A 20054-nucleotide genomic window follows, 5' to 3' on the forward strand; every position below is an offset into this window, starting at 1 on the left:
TTTCTACAGGGAAAATGTATTTGCTGCTTCATTACCCACCTATAGATAAACTTTGGCAAACAAACATACAGTATGTCACAATTAGACATGCTCACAGGTAGTAGTAAACAAAACATAAGCATTGCTTAGACAGGTTGAATTGAACTCAAAGTTTAGTTTGTCTTTGACTTATTATGGTTTGTCTTTGGTCTACCACAGAAAATTACAGTAGTTCCTTACTTTGAACTTGATATGAGTTAGTATCTTACTACAGTATATAATGTTGTCTGAACTCTACCTCTTGCAGAAGAGGAGTGGACTACAACCCGTCCAACACTCAAAGCCCCAGCAGCAAGGATCTCACGTGTGGGCTACAGAGAACATCCCTATGGTAGATATTGAAGGGGCTCCACATCTGTGACCTCCGACATAAGACAACCATATGATTGTTTAATTTCCTCCCAGAAATGTTAGATTTTTTTATAACATGGACTCTTTTTTTAGAACAATTAGTAGAGAAAACAAAAGAAAGACACTTGTGTTTCAATAAACATTGGAATGTTGTTCTTGGTTGTCAATGATTGTCTGTCCCTCGAAAAATAAAAGCATGAAGTTGTCACAGAACTTGATGCTTCTTGATAGCCCTTAGGGAACTTTGATTTCAGGATGAAAATGGGTTGCTACTATTGAGTAAAGTTAACATAGGTGATAACTTATTTTTTTCTATATTTGTTATGATGTTAGATTTTGATCTTGTAAAACTAATTAAACATTTTTCGTGTTGGGTTGAAAGCAATCAGCTATGTATGTAGCTTACTACAAGTGCTCTGTTCTGTGTTTAACTTGTATTTGTAAATAAAACATATATTAAAATAACATAAAGCACCATGTGTAAGCTTCTCTAAATAGGTGGCCATAAATTGGTAAATTTGTTTTGCCATAATTTGTTAATAAAGCTGAAACRTTTTGGTAAAACAGAAACATTTGAAGTACTTGTTTCTAGCACTAAATGCCTGCTTGGTTTCAGGTCATTGCTAAAATGTTTTTTGATACAGAAAGTCCAAAAAAAATGAATTTTCGAGACTTGTCTTCGTAGTTGTTGTGTAGATAACATGCAGTAACACGATAAAGAATCTTTTGTTAAATACTTTCAAAGTAAGAGCCAAATTGTTCCTTGAATCTTGGTTAGTAATTTTAAATGTATAACATGTTAATGGAAAGCAACTGTTTAGACTAATAAATGGATTTTTAAGCTATTCTCTAAGTTTGACCTTATTAAACACAAATTCTGATTGACTTGTTTGCACTAGCATGTCTCTGAGAATGATATGGCGATAAAAGAGGTAAGAAAGTCCCCCCATACTACCATAATATTGTCTAAATGCCTTCAACCTTTTCAACTTGGCTCGTATACAGTTCTCGACAAACAGTATGTGAATATTGTAGACATTCACACTCGTATGCCATCACTGAGTGAATGAATGGGATGGACTTAGATTGCTGTGTCTTCTATCAGCAACCCATCAGTGTCTCTGCTGTCTTTCTCTTTTCCATTTTTCTTATTCAACCTTAGAAAGCTGCTGTATTTCCAGTGCTTTTATATATCACCTCCGCTGATGGCCGTTTAGAGATCTGAATTCTGTTTTGTGACTAGTAGACATGAAGACTGAAGGCTTATTAAGACAGTAGATCGCGGGACTCAAAGGATGACTAAACCTTAAGCAGGTAACCCTAATAATAACTCTAATTTTGCGTTTGCCAATTTATAAATGATTATAAAAAAGTTACTTACACTTAAAAAAGTAAACCTGTCCCTCCTAACCCCCAAATAAGAGGCACTCTAAAACTACTAATTCATGTTAACTAGAGACTTAAAAAATGACTCATCAAAATTAAGAAAATAACACAACAATCAATTAAAGACACTAAAACTAAAATGAATGTCTTACCAGCTAAACTTTAGCTATATAACCAGAACACAAAACGACCAAATAGTTTTTCTGAAATTAAATTGTCATATTCCTGTGGCTTTTGTCCTACCCTGAATTGGTTTACTTTTTTGACAGTAACATACTTTAGGCTTCTCATCCTGTGTAGAGTCCATAATGTTGCATTGCATGCAATCATGAAGTAGTTAAGATAATTGSTATTTTCCATAGTCTGACAATCTTTTTCTTCATATTTGATACTATTTGAAATGGTTTGTCCAGTCTTAATCACATTGTTTTCCCCCAACAGGTGTAACATATTGTGTGAACTGTTCGATAAGGGGAGTGTGAGAGGTAAATTTATTAATTCCTCATCCATGAATTCATTTCTAAACTATCATTTAACTATTTATTATTTTGTATCGTCTTGCCTCAACCAATCACAATCAATATATCTCTTTTACTACACTATTTKATTTAGCCCCCCTCAGTTATGAATAACATACATTGTAATCTGGCAGTTTACCATGATAAAGAGCTTTGAAGTTGTTTGGCAAGCATCCTATTTCAGTCCCCACTTTGCCTYAGGGAAGCTGATAGATGTCTCTAGATTCAACAGTAAGACATAGAGCAGCCCTGAGAGACCTGAAACTTCTGTGTTGCCGCTCTGATTTTTTAAAAGGATAAATTCTACCATGATATTGAATTCTGGGTAGTGCTACTTCACCACAACAAAAGGAGAAAGCAATTAATATGTACATACATTTCCAATAGTGCAATGTAAGCGGTGCTGAATACTAAAGCTAGCTTGTTGTTCCTTGGAAGGGGACTGGTCCATCTGTCTATTATGTGAGGGGAAAGCAGATTGTGTCCGGGCTTGTTGTTATGTGCTCAATGCTTTGCAAGTATTTTCATCTTAATGTATTTCTTCAATGCATTGTGTACCTTTGGAAATGTAGAGAAATATATGCACTGCTCCACCCACCACATAAAAAATGACATTAACATAAAAAACAAATGTACAGCTACCATGTTACTATACATATGCTTGCTTTTGAAATAGCAATGACACCTSAAAGACAATGTTCATTTTTTAGCAACACCATTTTATAATTTGAATAAACACATGCCATAGCATAGATATGTTACTGTAATACAGAAAATAATACTTAGAAATCACAGTAATGGCTTGCTGTTGGACATTTGCAGTTTATTTCGCTACGTACTATAGAATTCCCTTGACAATGGAGAAAATTAACTGAGAAAATAATTTTCCTTTCTTTCAAATGTACAGAATACCCCTCCATAACAGCCTTTGTTTCAAATACAGCAAATAAAAGAACTGCATGTTGGAGTCTGTTAACACAATACAATTAATAATCTACTTAGCAGAACAACATAGCAGCAGATACATGGGGTTTGCTRGAAGGTAAAGTCTGTGCTGAAGGATGCAGTCTTGTTGGATAGAATATTCATATTAATTACACACATGAATGCCAGTCTGTTGGGAGTATCTTTGCTCTAATGGAATTGTGCCCTTCTACTGCAATGCTTATAACATATGGGTAATTAAAAGTTCAATTAAAAATTATGCAGCAGTATTAGCAAGGCACATCTAATGGTAAAGTAAAATAGTAATATCTAGTTAGAGAACACTTAATTAAGCATATTATTTGTGGAAGATCTACTGTATGAGGTTACTTGTTTGTGATAGCCTAACTGCTTCCCTATTTTTAACACAGGGTCCTTCATACTATATTAGACAACAAACATAAACAAACATTGATAGAGATGTAGGCATCTCTACCCTAAAATAGCTGGGYTAGAGTTATTATCTATCCTAAAACAGCAGCATTCATATCGGTAAACTACTTTCTGTTTACCATTCATTTCCTCATTAGTGGCATCACTATCAACACATTTCCCTTAAAGGGGCAATCTGCAGTTGCTACATAMTTTTTWAAACATTTTTGTACCCATTGATTCTCAAAGATTATAACTTATATATTAGCCTCATGAGCTTAGTTCCTCTGTCGTACCCCATCAGAACCCAAAATATAAGCTTGTTGTACTCCAATGTTAGTAAACAAACATGGTTAAACATGGTTAAAACATGGTTAAAACATGGTTAAAACTATAATTTTGATATCATGGATGGTCAGTTTTTTACAGAAACAGTAGCCAGGTGTACTCTTTGTTATTGTTTCAACCGCTGATTGGCCCTTTAAATTATTAAATCAATCTCAATATGCCAGTGGATTTATTGGCATCTGGTGGCTCACATTACACTCCTAACACTTTCCATACCTTTCTGGAGTACGATCCCATTATATGTCTTACCTGAAGTCATACAAATAACATTAAGTAGAAATGTGTTAATCTTAAATACCTTAAGGGCTGAGCTGGGATCTTTATTACAATCCAGATACACAGAGATGCAGTGATAATGGCCACTGGCCAGCTCAGATGCTTCCTGTCGTTAATGTCTTTCTGAAGCAGTGATGGCATAGTCGGCAGGCTGATCTTGATAAAGATGTGACATTAAATAGATAGCTAATTTACTTCTGAACTAGATATTAGATAAACCTCCTGCAAACCATCCTCAATGTATTGATTGCAAAAGCACTTGCCAATACTGGAGATCTCATTTGCAGAGCTGATTATAAAGATGTGACCCAGCTGGTGCTATGGCTTCAACTCTGAAAAACAGATCCTTCAATATGTAACATGTATTTGGTTGTATTACTTCAGGTGCTCTGCAGGTGTGAAGGATCATGAATAATTTACTCTTACATGGACTTTGTTAAAGCATGTTGCAGTAGCTTGGGGGCATACGCTTGGTGWAGGATCATATAGGGAATTARGTATTAAGTGATTAGYTTACCTTAAATCCTCATACATCAGTTCTCATCATTATGGAATAAATTAAATGTAAGAAGATTCATTTTACCCTTTTGATTAGTAAACCCTTGGTCTCCATTCTCTCTACTATCTTTCAACACATGGATTTCAATTGAAATGTCAGTCCGTATTAATAAACAATGTAACAGGTAACAGACAGAGAGATTGATTGTCATCCATGGAATCAGATTACTAGACTCATACTATAGTTTACTAATGGCAACATTTAACCCTGAGTTGGACATTTAAAGTATACTACAGTACCACTCAAACGTTTGGACACACCTACTCATTCAAGGGTTTTTCTTTATTTTTACTATTTTCTACATTGTAGAATAATAGTGAAGACATCAAAACTATGAAATAACACATATGGAATCATGTAGTAACCAAAAAAGTGTTAAACAAATCAAAATCTATTTAATATTTGAGATTCTTCAAAGTAGCCACCCTTTGCCTTGATGACAGCTGTGCACACTCTTGGCATTCTCTCAACCAGCTTCACCTAGAATGCTTTTACAACAGTCTTGTTGGAATTTTCACATATGCTGAACACTTGTTGGCTGCTTTTCCTTCACTCTGCAGTCCAACTCATCCCAAACCATCTCAATTGGGTTGAGGTCTGGTGATTGTGGAGGCCAGGTCATCTGATGCAGCACTCKWTCACTCTCCTTCTTGATCAAATAGCCCTTACACAGCCTGGAGGTGTGTTGGGTCATTGTCCTGTTGAAAAACAAATTATAGTCCCACTAAGKGCAAACCAGATAGGATGGTGTATCGCTGCAGAATGCTGTGGTTGCCATGCTGGTTAAGTGTGCCATGAATTCTAAATAAATCACAGACAACGTCATCAGCAAAGCACCTCCACACCATCCCACCTCTTCCTCCATGCTTCACGGTGGGAACCATACAGGCAGAGATCATCTGTTCACCTACTCTGCTTCTCACAAAGACACGGTGGTTGGAACACAAATTTGGACTCATCAGACCAAAGGACAAATTTCCACCGGTCTAATGTCCATTGCTCGTGTTTCTTGGGCAAAGCAAGTCACTTCTTCTTATTGGTGTCCTTTAGTAGGGGTTTCTTTGCAGCAATTCGACCATGAAGGCCTGATTCACGCAGTTTCCTCTGAACAGTTGATGTTGAGATGTGTTTGTTACTTGAATTCTGTGAAGCATTTATTTGGGCTGCAATTTCTGAGGCTGGTAACTCTACTGAACTTATCCTCTGCAGCAGAGGTAACTCTTCCTTTCCTGTGGCGGTCCTCATAAGAGCCAGTTTCATCATAGAGCTTGATGGTTTTTGTGACTTTACTTGAAGAAACGTTCAAATTCATGAAATCTTCCGCTTTGACTAAGCATGTCTTAAAGTAATGATGGACTGTCATTTCTCTTTGCTTATTTGAGCTGTTCTTGACACAATGTGGACATGGTCTTTTACCAAATATAAATATCTTCTGTATACCACCCCTACAACACAACTGATTGGCTCAAARGCATTAAGAAGGAAAGAAATTCCACAAATGTACTTTTAACAAGGCACACCATTCCAGGTGACTACCGCATGAAGCTGGTTGAGAGAATGTCAAGAGTGTGCAAAGCTGTCATCAAGGCAATGGGTGGCTACTTTGAAGAATCTCAAATATAAAATATATTTTGATTTGTTGAACACTTTTTTGGTTACCACATGATTCCATATGTGTTATATCCAGTGGTGGAAAGAGTACCCAATTGTCATACTTGAGTAAAAGTTAAGATACCTTAATAGAAAATGACTCAAGTAAAAGTGAAAGTCACCCAGGAAAATACTACTTGAGTAAAAGTCTAAAAGTATTTGGTTTTAAATATACTTAAGTATCAAAATGAAATGTAATTTCAAAAATATACTTAAGTATCCATAGCAAAAGTAAAAGTATAAATCATTTCACATTCCTTATATTAAGCAAACCAGACGGCACGATTTTCTGTTTTTTTTTTAATTTACGGATAGCCAGGGGCACACCCCAACTCTCAGACATCATTTACAAACAAAAATGTGTGTTCAGTGAGTCCACCAGATCAGAGACAGTAGGGATGACCAGGGATGTTCTCTTGATAAGTGTCTGAATTGGACTATGCTCCTTTCCTGCTAAGCATTCGAAATGTAACGACTACTTTTGGGTGTCAGGGAAAATGTATGGCGTAAAACGTACATTATTTTCCTTAGGAATGTAGTGAAGTAAAAGTTGTCAAAAATAMAAATAGTAAAGTAAAGTAGAGATACAACAAAAATATACTTAAGTAGTACTTTAAAGTATTTTTACTTAAGTACTTTACACCACTGGTTATTTCATAGTTTTGATGTCTTCACTATTATTCTACAATGTAGAAAATAGTACACATAAAGAGAAATCCTGGAATGAGTAGGAATGTCCTAACATTTGAGTGGTAGTGTATGTCTGTTCTCCCTGTAAGCTGTGAACGTATTGATCCTAAAGTGGGATAGGACATACATGTTTGACCAGACAGGTACAGTACTGTACACAGGGCTTTGAGTCTGCTCAAATCAGTGTCACAGAGGTGGAAAGATTGCCATCTGGTAAAGCCTTGTCACAGCCAAACTTTGACAAACAATTTCCTGAGCATCTAATTTGTCTTCTCTGTGGAGTGTCATGGTAGTCAATGAAAGTGGCTACACATAGAGCTGGTATAGAACCTGTTTAATGGATTGCTTACAATTGCCTTTTTTCTGCCCAAGATAACGTGGTTGTGGGCCAACATGGCACAGAAAACACACTCTCTTCATTTAAACAGTCCATAAAGAAACATAACTCATTTAAACTGTGCTGTAAATGTCTAGCTGTAAGTTAAGAGCCAGCCTTTATTATCTGCAGTATGATGCTAAATTCATAAAAGATAGTTGTGATCCATCTCAGATTCCAGTAAAACAGATGTAAGACATCAAACTGTTTTGTATAGAAAATATCACACCTCATTGAGTGTTAAAAGGATTCTAGTTGAACAGCACGGTTCCAGAGAAGTATCTTGCTGATTCTGTAATTGAATTCAGGAGGATAACAACAGCACAATTAGCCGATGAGGAACTGTAGCAGCTCTCAAGGAAGAGGAGGGTGCCACTATGGTCCATTAATTGTGCCTTTGGTTGGCTACATTCATAAGTGAATACCGATTTTCTGGAGTCGCAGATCCAGTAGTCGATCTCAAATAGCTGCGTTTACAATAGCCTTGAGCACTGTATGTTTCCCACATTTCTTTAGGTACGTCCCTTCCTCCTCTCTCTATTTCCTTTTGTATTCCCATTTACATATTGTGTACTCTGTTTTCTTTCCTGTTCTAGGCTCTGAACTCTCAGTATGGAGCACACAGTAAACTCTTCCCAAGGGACTGTGGAGTACCTTAACCTACCAGAAGAGCTGGGCACCACCATAAATTAGCTTTGTGCAAATGAGCATGGTAAGTATCTGGAATCTTTCTTGCACACCTGCTGTAAAATGAATGCATTATGTCCTCAATGTCTTTTTTTTAAAACTCTACAAAAACTATAGGGGTTGGGTTGACAAAGAAGGGGCACAGCCTTTTGTTAATTAACTCTATAAGCCATTCAGAGAGCAAGCCGGTGCTTATTTAAGTGGTAGCTCTCTGCTCTCCTCATGTGTGAGTTTGTGGGAAGCCATGAGGAAGAAGGGTTAAGATGATCTATTGAAGATCTCTGAACCATAACTTCTATTTGTGCTGCAATCCAAAATGTGAAAACCATGTGAACTGCAAAAGATCTTTACAACACAAATAAAATACGGTTTATTTCACAGCAGTTAGGTGTCTACAAGCAATTAGGGGTTGAATAGGTACATCGGAGGGCTCACTTCAATCCGTATCACAGAAGTTCAGCGCTATAGCAATTGAGCTGACATATGCAGCATATACCGCGAATGCAGTCTGAGAACGCGGGAACATTGCCTTTAAATTCATATTCAGGGTTCAGAAATTCATATTCAGCTTTCAGAAAAAGGCTACTGATTCATCTGTTTGGGGTTCTTTGTTGATTTTGAAAAGCTTTTGAAACCGTTACATTAAGCCTGAAGAGAGGGATTTAGTTCCTATTGTTCTACACTCTTGTAACATCAAAAGATTTGCTTAAGGACAACTGCTGAAGGACAATAGGCCTACTTTCAAAGGCTTTTGAATAATTCCCCAAAAAGTATTATTTTTCATGATTCATTATTTTCTATGAACAGCTGTCCTCCTCTTCGCCCTTGACTTTGAAAGCCATCTTCTTCTCCCTGTAGATGAGGCACTTGGCTCTCAGCAGGTGCATCCCGTTAGGAGGCCTCCAGACCAGATTTGCATGGCGGGCTGTTTATTTGCCGTTATGACTAGGACTGATTTCTGTTGCTGGGCTAAAAGACGTCTGCCAGTGCCATTCATTAAGCCTTTGCCAAAAACACTCTTCATAACAAGCGTGTCGCCAGCTTGACACAAGCCAAGAGCTCAAATCCCCAAGCCTGCTTTGAATGTTGGTGTACATTTCTTAAAGTATGGTCCATTGTTCAGAACCTTCCCACATACAGATTACCAGTGAGTCATTACCAGAGCTGGATTCCCAAAGAGAATTGCATTGGTCATTGTTATGTTAGATGTGATGTAAGCAATTGTTAAAGACTGAAGTGCTTCAAGGCTTCTCAGATTACTCTTTTTTTGTAGAAAAATGACAGCTGAGCAAAACTCTATTTCATTAATACTATGTCAAATGGACCCATGTTGAATAATTGTAACGTGGTCTTATGCATTTTGATTCACCAGAGCCCTATACTACATACATATGTAGTTTGAGGTGTTAACGAGGTAATTTTGATTAGACCAGGTACATTTCTATGGCAACAAATCCATCAGAACTAACCTGCTCCAGGACAGGTTAACTCAGGGTTAACTAATTTATCCTGAATGAAGTGTCTGAACCACGAGTCGAGGACCAATGAAATCAGATACCCTCCCTCTCYCAAAGATTGTGTCATCCCTTCATTTGAGGAAGACGACTGATTAAATATTCTATTAATCAAGGTTTTTTTTGTGTGTAAAAAATTGTAATGTTAAAATACCTATCACATTACACATTTAGTAATGACAGCATTGGCTTTCCAAACAGTACGTTTTTCGCGCGATTGTATTTTGAAATTTGCTAAATAAACCGACAGCTGCAAACAACCATAGACATATAATCCAAAGATGGCAGTTCCCATTCAAGTCAAGACTGGCAGCCATTGCTAGCGTGGCCATGAGGTTAACAGTCAAAGCCAGAGTTAGAGGTTCCAAAACCTTTCTATAGATTATATGTCTATGGCCACAATGCAACAAGCTGTTCCACAGATAGAAGAAGGAGTGATAGGTGCATTGATAAGCATGCCAAAGACTGAATTAACGATAAATTGTCAAATTAAGACGCCACTTCTAAAAGCCTATTTCACCATAGCCTGCTGAATTTGCAAGATAACTTTTCTTTAATTTTGATTTCGTCACAAATTAAAATGTGGAACTGACTCGCCCATAGATTGATGTTTCAGCATTGTCTCAATGAAGAGTTTGACGTTCGACTAGCCAAACATGACACAATGCACTTGGCTTGGCAGAGTAAACCTGGGTATTTGGGAAGGAATGAATATGCTTACAAGGCTTTCAATCCAATACTAACCATTGACAATAAAAGGAGTAACCCCATGTTCTTTTCTGCATGATTATGTTAAAAAGCAGTACAGTATATATACCATAGTAATACTGCAGATAACACTTATTTTATACAAATACTCATGAATGTTCTCCACTCTAGAAATCTAAATATTGGTATGCAGAGGGAGATTAGTTGGAGCAGATCTAGGTGTATTACCAGGGAAAAGATTCACTCACACAAGTTAATAAGCAACACAATTTGTTGAGTTTACAGCTGAGTGCCTTATCCATGCATGAAAAGATTTCATTTTCCATTATTGTTTGTTTTCCCTGATTATTTCACAGATAGAGAAAGACAACTAAATTACTGTTGTTGCACCTATTGGGGTGTACAGCCCCCCAGTCCTGCCAGTTCACAAATTAGCTTGGGATCTGGGTCGATTGCATGGCAAGGATGGTGTCTGCACAGCTCAGCACACAAGGAAGTTTTTTATCAATCACATTTATTTATAAAGCCTTTCTTACATCAGCTGATGTCACAAAGTGCTGTACAGAAACCCAGTCTAAAACCCCAAACAGCAAGCAATGCAGGTCTAGAAGCACGGTGACTAGGAAAAATCCCTAGAAAGGCCAAAACCTAGGAAGAAACCTAGAGAGGAACCAGGCTATGAGGGGTGGCCAGTCCTCTTCGGCTGTGCCGGGTGGAGATTATAACAGAACATGGCCAAGATGTTCAAATGTTCATAAATGACCAGCATGGTCAATAATAATAATCACAGTAGTTGTCGAGGGTGCAGCAAGTCAGCACCTCAGGAGTAAATGTCAATTGGCTTTTCATAGCCGATCATTAAGAGTATTCTCTACTGCTCCTGCTGTCTCTAGAGAGTTGAAAACAGCAGATCTGGGACAGGTAGCACGTCCTGTGAACAGGTCAGGGTTCCATAGCCGCAGGGCAGAACAGTTGAAACTGGAGCAGCAGCACGGCCAGGTGGACTGGGGACAGCAAGGAGTCATCATGCCAGGTAGTCCTGAGGCATGGTCCTAGGGCTCAGGTCCTCCGAGAGAGAGAAAGAAGAGAGAATTAGAGAGAGCATACTTAAATCTCACACAGGACACCGTATAAGACAGGAGAAGTTCTCCAGATATAACAAACTGACCCTAGCCCCCGACACATAACTACTGCAGCATAAATACTGCAGGCTGAGACAGGAGGGGTCAGGAGACACTGTGGCCCATCCGATGATACCACCGGACAGGGCAAACAGGAAGGATATAACCCCACCCACTTTGCCAAAGCACAGCCCCCCACCACTAGAGGGATATCTTCAACCACCAACTTACCATCCTGAGACAAGGCCGAGTATGCCCACAAAGATCTCCGCCACGGCACAACCCAAGGGGGGCGCCAACCCAGACAGGAAGATCACGTCAGTGACTCAACCAACTCCAAGTGACGCACCCCTCCTAGGGACGGCATGAAAGAGCACCAGTAAGCCAGTGACTCAGCTCATGTAATAGGGTTAGAGGCAGAGAATCCCAGTGGAGAGAGGGGAACCGGCCAGGCAGAGACAGCAAGGGCGGTTCGTTGGTCCAGAGCCTTTCCGTTCACCTTCACACTCCTGGGCCAGACTACACTCAATCATAAGACCCACTGAAGAGATGAGTCTTCAGTAAAGACTTAAAAGTTGGGACCGAGTCTGCGTCTCTCACATGGGTAGGCAGACCATTCCATAAAAATGGAGCTCTATAGGAGAAAGCCCTGCCTCCAGCTGTTTGCTTAGAAATTCTAGGTACAATTAGGAGGCCTGCGTCTTGTGACCGTAGCGTATGTGTAGGTATGTACGGAAGGACCAAATCGGAAAGATAGGTAGGAGCAAGCCCATGTAATGCTTTGTAGGTCAGCAGTAAAACCTTGAAATCAGCCCTTGCCTTAACAGGAAGCCAGTGTAGGGAGGCTAGCACTGGAGTAATATGATCAAATTTTTTGGTTCTAGTCAGGATTCTAGCAGCCGTATTTAGCACTAACTGAAGTTTATTTAGTGCTTTATCCGGGTAGCCGGAAAGTAGAGCATTGCCGTAGTCTAACCTAGAAGTAACAAAAGCATGGATTCATTTTTTTGCATCATTTTTGGACAGAAAGTTTCTGATTTTTGCAATGTTACGTAGATGGAAAAAAGCTGTCCTTGAAACAGTCTTGATATGTTCGTCAAAAAAGAGATCAGGGTCCAGAGTAACGCCGAGGTCCTTCACAGTTTTATTTGAGACGACTTTACAACCATCAAGATTAATTGTCAGATTCAACAGAGGATCTCTTTGTTTATTGGGACCTAGAACAAGCATCTCTGTTTTGTCCGAGTTTAAAAGTAGAAAGTTTGCAGCCATCCACTTCCTTATGTCTGAAACACAGGCTTCTAGCGAGGTCAATTTTGGGGCTTCACCATGTTTCATTGAAATGTACKGCTGTGTGTCATCCGCATAGCAGTGAAAGTTAACATTATGTTTTCGAATGACATCCCCAAGAGGTAACATATATAGTGAAAACAATAGTGGTCCTTAAATGGAACCTTGAGGAACACCGAAATGTACAGTTGATTTGTCAGAGGACAAACCATTCACAGAGACAAACTGATATCTTTCCGACAGATAAGATCTAAACCAGGCCAGAACTCAAACTTTGTCTCTTGCCTGTTTTTTCAGATATGCGGATGGTTCTGTGGATGTGTAGCATCTTCTCTGTCCAAGTCAACCTGGCCAGGTGAATGCATAGACTATATAATGCATGTAGTCTGTTTGATCACTATGATTAAGTTAGTCATATCATACTTGCATGTTGTGCTTCCATACAACCTTCAATGAATTACATGCTTATATAGTAGATTTGATTGGATTTGCATTTGATACAATACGGCTTTTGTTAATGCTGAAAAGTTTAGCAGAACTTATACTCTTCCCTTGAAGCAAAATAAGAGGTTTTCCCAGTTCACCTGGGTTTCACCATAGTAATCATACTGTAGTTGCACCAGTATCACCTCTCCCACCTTTTCCATCCCAGAGAGCAGATCATTACTACAGACATGATGTGTTACCTAGGGGAAAGCACAGCCCCACTGCCCCAAAGCCCCTAACCCACAGGCTGACTGCACCCATGATGTCAAACCCACATTGACAGAGAGTAGCCAGGGGTTGTAGAGAGATACGGTCAAAAGGAATATGGTAGTGACTGCAGGCGTACCAGCCATGATGCTCGACAGATACCTTTAAAGCTAACAGTGCGGAAGCACACTATCTTGTTGAAACAAACTAAGGATAATAGTGTCATCTGTCATGTATTGTATATACTGTAGACTGTATTGTATATACTGAATCCATTCAAAAAGAAGTGATGAGTCTTTATTTGTATGTCCTATTTATACATTTCAGTTATTTTCTCTGTTTCTAAAGCATTCTGTATAATTTTTTTTTCTCCACAAAAGCCCCCCAAAATGTATTACAGGCATGCAGAACTAGATTTTTACTTAACTGTAGTTCGACCTCAGATGTCTGTGACGTTTCTTTCTTTCTATTTCCCCTCACTTCAGGCAGTGAAGTATACATGCTGTTTGTGTATTAAGTCTTTCCTCTGCTTTGATTGTACTGTGTCTGAACAAGGAAACAGACGGGACAAAGGACAAACAGGAAATGTGTTTCGCTTTCACTCAAATGCTGAGGTTTGTAAGTAAACTATGCAGTTGAAAGTGTCCTGTGCCATTTTTCAATTTTAAGACATCAACACAAAAGGTCAAACGTTATAATGCAGCTAATTTGCTAATGTATTTACATTAAAATCCCTTTTAATCCAACAAAATTTGCCTCTGTATGCTTATTTTGCAAGGAACAGTCCTTTTTGTTATCCAGTATGTATGTATGTATGTATGTATGATTATTGTTGAAACTGATATCCTTGTTCAAATCCCGTAGGCATGACCTCTTAGCTCACTGATAAAACCCAACTATATTTTTAACAAAATATAAAATATATTGTCCTGGTTTAAAACCCATTTTAAAACCAAACAGCAGCGAACATACAGAAAACACAAAGTCCGCAGCACTGCGACCCTGGCTGCCACACAGGCTGAGAGTGCACCCCATGTGTGTTCCAGCCAGGCTTGCTAATAAATGGTGTGCTTGGTAGTGCCAACATGAGCATGTTAGTTCATTAGGCAAGTCGGGCCTACCGCTGGCACCCAGACCAGATGTCACAGACACTTCACTACAGCGGCCTGTCAGTGCAAACTGAACAAATGACAGTGGCGAGCTATGGCGTGTTCCTCAGACTCCATTCTAAGGGGGGGGGGGGTTGTGATAATGAATGTTGCTGTCTGGACGTCTGCATATGGTATGCCATGATTAACACCTGAGATTAACTACACAAGCAACACAGTGCAAGGTGACAGTACAGCTGGCACATAGGGCTTTTGTCATGCTCTGTACTATAACGAAGATAGTACATAGGGGCAGACTGGCCAGAAAAGCCAGATGGGCTGGTCCATTTTTAGCAAAGTGGGCCTGTCTGTTTTTTGCGCAAAATCATCATTATTTGGCTAATAYTGGGGGCCTCAAAGGAAAAAATGGTCTGATGTGTTAGAAATGCCAGGGCCGATTTCTGTTTTGCCATTCTCTGTACTATATAGTACCTTAACTTATTTTACCTTCATTTAAGCATGCAGTCACCATTAAGACCAGGGTCTCTTTCACAAGGGAGCCTGCATATACAAGTCAAATAAAACATCTAATACAATATAAAACTTGTAAAATTCAGCGCAACACAAATATTCAAGAAAAACAATGACATTCCTCAATAAGAAGGTCCTCAATCAATATTTAAAATTCCCAGAGCGGCACCATGAAATCCAATTGTAATGTATTTTGTAGTTTGTTCCAGCAAAGAGGTGCTTTAAAACTAAAAGCGTATTTACTTAGTTTGGTGGAGACCTGAGGAACCTCAATAGTTATTCAACCTTGTGAACGGGTTCGTTATCTCATGTTTTTATATTTTAAAAGCGAAGTTAGGTATTTCAGAAGCTATTGTAGTAGAGCCTTGTAAGCAAAAAGGGAATAATGAAGTGATCTACGGGATTTTAATGAGGACCCCCTAAGGTCTAAGGGCCCGGTTATACTAACCTAACATATGGGATTGTTTTAAGATGGTCATACGGAGGATCATTCAGCTATGTGATTTAGAATTGTAGGACCCCTGTAAGTATAAAAACAGATATGAAAAATAAATATTTGATGAAACATTGAATTTGACCTTACTGCTATTATTCCATAAAAACGAATTGAATAACATATTCATACATGGCAAAACAGATAGTCAAAAATGTATGTTTTGAAGTGTCTTTCTTATATCTGAGAGATATAAGAAAGATCAGATTGTCATATAAATTATATCCATATTCAACCACTTTTTTGGGGGCACTAAGTACTTCCGTATATTATTCCATTCAGTTTTTTTAACTGGTACCGGGCTACTTTCAGACAAGTCTTGTGAGGCTTGTGAGCATCCTAGAGCAAACAACCGACATGTACAGTAACCTTGCCAAGGACTATATATCTTTAATGAAGATTGCCAGGTGAGCCTTGAGCCATAAGGATAAGTGACACTGATGCTATTCAACATGTACTAGAATAAGAACTTGGAGGACAGAATCCCATTTCACTTAGCCTATACATTTTATAAGGAGAAACTCGCCCCATGGACATCTTAAATAAAGACATTCATAATTCAAACCTTTATGTGATATTGATATATTCCCTCAAATGCGATTCACTCCACCGACGCTACATTTCATCTGCCTTCATATATCCTGATCTAAATATTGAAAATACAAAGGAGAGAAAGTGGGTCAGGAAGCAGGCAGATATCAAGAAGAAATGTTCAATGATGCAAAACAGTGCAGGGCGACACTTGAAACACACAGCAGCAGTGAATTCACCCTGCCTGGAAGAGACAGGTATCAGGAATCAAGGTAAGACCCAGATGCAGACTGTCGAAGTAACACTGTTTATTGTAGCAAACAGGGGCAGGCAAAGACAGGTCAAGGCATGCAGGGGAAAATCCAGGGTAAGGCAAAGGTGCAGGACGGCAGGCAGACTCAGGGTCAGGGACAGGCAGGGTTCAGTAATCCAGAGATGGAGCAAAGGTGCAGGACGGCAGGCAGGGTCAGGGTCAGGCAGAGAGGTCAGGCGGGCGGGTAAAGGGTCAGGACAGGCAAAAGTAAAAACCGGGAGGACTAGCAAAGAGGGGCTGGGAAACGATAGGAGCTGACAGGAGAAACGTCGGTAAGCTTGAATGAACAAGACGAACTGGCAACAAACAGACAGAGAATACAGGTATAAATACACAGATGTGTATAAGAGACAGGGTATAAATACACAGTGGAAAATAGGGAAGATGAGCGACACCTGGGGGGGGGGGGGGAGGGGGACAAGCACAAGGACAGGTGAAACAGATCAGGGTGTGACAACAGGTACTTGAGAAAACCCAGCTTTGTTTAAACAGTTTCTCACACTTGATGAGCCAGAATGGAAGGGAGCGCTGATCATCACCAGAGTTAAAAAGGCACTTCCCCGATAGAGAATTTATCATGAAAGAGTTTGCAGAGTTTGCAGAGTCCTTGACATGTTTTGATGATTTTTCGTATTTTCTTGAAGGCTGGCTGGGATCCAGGCAAGGGTGACAAAATGTTGGGCGTTAAAGGGTGAGCTGACAGCTCAAGGAAGTTCTGTGCTACTCTGGCTCTGTGTATCAGATTTAGGTTGACTTCTGCACAGGTCTTGCCCTTCTCCAGCTCATGAGGTCTATATTTCACAGAGTTGATTGATGCAGAGTGTTGATGTGTGTGCTATTTGTGCGGTACAGTAGACAGGAAAGTCAAATAAAGTAACTTCTTATTGCGATTCTTCTGAGATTATCTAGTATACAACATACGCTTGCATTACTTATGGCAATCTACATAGGGAATTTAAGGGCACAATACAAGACCCAAATGCACACACAAGAGGCAGATGGTAGCGCTCCGATATTTATTATAACAAAGGGAGTAGGCAAAGGCAGGTCGGGGACAGGCCAGGTCAGAGTCCAAACAGTACCAGACGATAAGCAGTCTCGAGGTCATGCCAGGCAGGGGTCAGAAACCAGAGTCCAAAACAGTACAAGGGGATAGGCAGGCTGGTAGTCAAAACAGGCAGAGTGGTCAGGCAGGCGGGTTCGGAGTCAGGACAGGCAAGGGTCAAAACCAGGAGGGCTAGAAAAAACAGAGACTGGGAAAAATAGGAGCTAGGAGAAACACTGGTTGACTTGGCAAAACAAGACGAACTGGCACAGAGAGACAGGAAACACAGATATATATACACCGGGGATCATAAGCGACACCTGAAGGGGGTGGAGACAATCACAAGGGCAGGTAAACCAGATCAGGGTGTGACGGCAATTGCAGAAAATCTGTCTATAACTTAAGATACATTATAAGGATTTGAAAGGGCAATAGACGTCCTTCAGACCCAGTACCTGTATGAGCCTGGTACATCTCTACACTCCAATACTCATATAAACCAGGTCAATTCATGGGCATACAGCTTCATACTCATATAAAACAGGTCTACCCTGTATTGAATATGAAATCACATATGTTAACTAGACCTTTTAAACATTATGTTGACCCCAAAAATATTTTTAAACGATGTATTTGTCTTTTAATGTCACGCCCTGACTATAGAGAGCCCTTGGTTCTCTATGGTGTAGTAGGTCAAGGCGTGACTAGGGGGTGTTCTAGCTCAATATTTTTATGTTGGTGTTTTGTATGGTTCCCAATTAGAGGCAGCTGGTAATCGCTGCCTCTAATTGGGGATCATTACATTTACATTTAAGTCATTTACATTTAAGTCATTTAGCTGACGCTCTTATCCAGAGCGACTTACAATTTGGAAAGTTCATACATATTCATCCTGGTCCCCCCGTGGGGAATGAACCCACAACCCTGGCGTTGCAAGCGCCATGCTCTACCAACTGAGCCACACGGGACCAAATAAATCATATTTAGGTAGCCATTTTTCCCACCTGTGTTTGTGGGATTTTGTTTTGTGTTTGTGCACGTGCACCACTACTTTCACGTTTCGTTGTTGGTTTATTGTTTTGTTTTGAAGTTTCACCGAAATAAAGATGTGGAACTCTTCACACGCTGCGCCTTGGTCCGTCTTTAATCACGAGCGTGACATTTAAGCTGTTGAATGTAGACTTCTGGTGCCAAATCTGTCTGTAAAAGTACACATTTCAGAAATCATATGAAACTTCTATAATGATACTAGACACCTTGATTATGCATAATATATGACACATTTGTTTATAAGTACAACTTTTCTAGAGCCTATAAATGTAAAGTAGAACAGAGTTACGCTGGCACTATTGTGACCATGGGATTAAATGTTAAGGTAGGACATAATACAGTGAGTATAGCGCAATATCTATAGTACAAAATGTACGTGCTTTAATATAGAACAACTATAGGCTACTMTGGAACATACTGTATGTGTAGGTCTGGTCTACCTTTCAATTACTGTGATAATTGGGTGATTTTGGTATCTCCGTACCACTGACAGCCCAGCTCAGTCTTGCATCATTCGCCAAGATGGCCCCTGCGGTATTTCCCCCGGGCAGTCTCTTTTTCAGCCGCTACACCGTCCATCTCTAACACACCAGGTCAAAACATGCTCAGGGATGTTCACATCAGCCAGCCACAGGTACAGATATAATGAATCCTAAAATACACACTCTTACAGAGACAGACTCCAGCCCAGAGCAATGTTCAGCCACAGAAAAATATGTGCAAAACCAACTCATCTTGTTGGCAGGGTTTGTATAGCCCCCACAACAGCGTTGCTATCATTGTTTAGTCGTGTTATTCCCAAGCTATTTCTATTTATTTTCTGACGAGTATTTAATGGATGTACACGCATGTTTCACAACCTGGGTAGACTGTAGTAAATGTGTTTAGAAACCCAACGGTATGTTTTATCATGTGTTGATTTGATTTGATTTGCACATTCAAGAGCATGATATTGTCAAATTCCTCATGAACCATGCCTCTCGTTCACACTTCTGACATGAATAGGTTTAAATAGGTCACAAAAGATCAATAAATTGGTGGGCTATCATGCCCGTGCTTGCATAGAGATACACAGAATAGGAATGTAAGAGGAGCTTGCTGAGCACAATGATTTTACACCCCACATAAAAGAGTAGCAAGCAACAATCTCAGTTTCAGATGGTATATCCACGTTTGCAATCTCACATTGGTATTACTTTACAGAAACGTCAGTGTGTACAGTATATCAAACCAATAAATACAGCCTACATGCAAAATATCGACCACATATTTTCAAAACCAAAAGCTGTCAAACACAGTTATTCCTAATCCAAAGAGGAAAATTCTAAGTCTGTAAATGTCCACGTGGTTCCTTCCACATGCCGTTACACCATGGCGGCACGTCAGAGCAGGGAGAATAGTTCTTTAATGACATTCACCACCATTCACCAGCTGATCATCC

At 39.5% G+C, this 20054-nt stretch overlaps 1 protein-coding gene and 1 long non-coding RNA gene across 2 annotated transcripts in view; both read left to right on the top strand.

The window, feature by feature from the left end:
• Positions 1 to 1235, top strand: part of LOC112068974 (KH domain-containing, RNA-binding, signal transduction-associated protein 2) — a 114289-nt gene extending 113054 nt beyond the window's left edge. The window contains exon 9 of the mRNA XM_024136221.2: positions 287 to 1235. Within this exon, the coding sequence (XP_023991989.1) occupies positions 287 to 381 (95 nt within the window). The 3' untranslated portion in view covers positions 382 to 1235. The remainder of the gene's footprint in view (positions 1 to 286) is intronic.
• Positions 1236 to 2134: 899 nt separating this feature from the next.
• Positions 2135 to 14303, top strand: LOC139024015 (uncharacterized). The gene is made up of 3 exons (XR_011475250.1): positions 2135 to 2261; positions 8146 to 8261; positions 13167 to 14303. It is a non-coding gene; the product is annotated as an uncharacterized lncRNA (long non-coding RNA).
• The last annotated feature ends 5751 nt before the right edge of the window (positions 14304 to 20054 follow it).

The sequence above is a fragment of the Salvelinus sp. IW2-2015 genome, unplaced genomic scaffold (genome assembly GCF_002910315.2).
Source record: "Salvelinus sp. IW2-2015 unplaced genomic scaffold, ASM291031v2 Un_scaffold809, whole genome shotgun sequence".
In the NCBI taxonomy this organism is placed as follows: Eukaryota; Metazoa; Chordata; class Actinopteri; order Salmoniformes; family Salmonidae; genus Salvelinus; species Salvelinus sp. IW2-2015.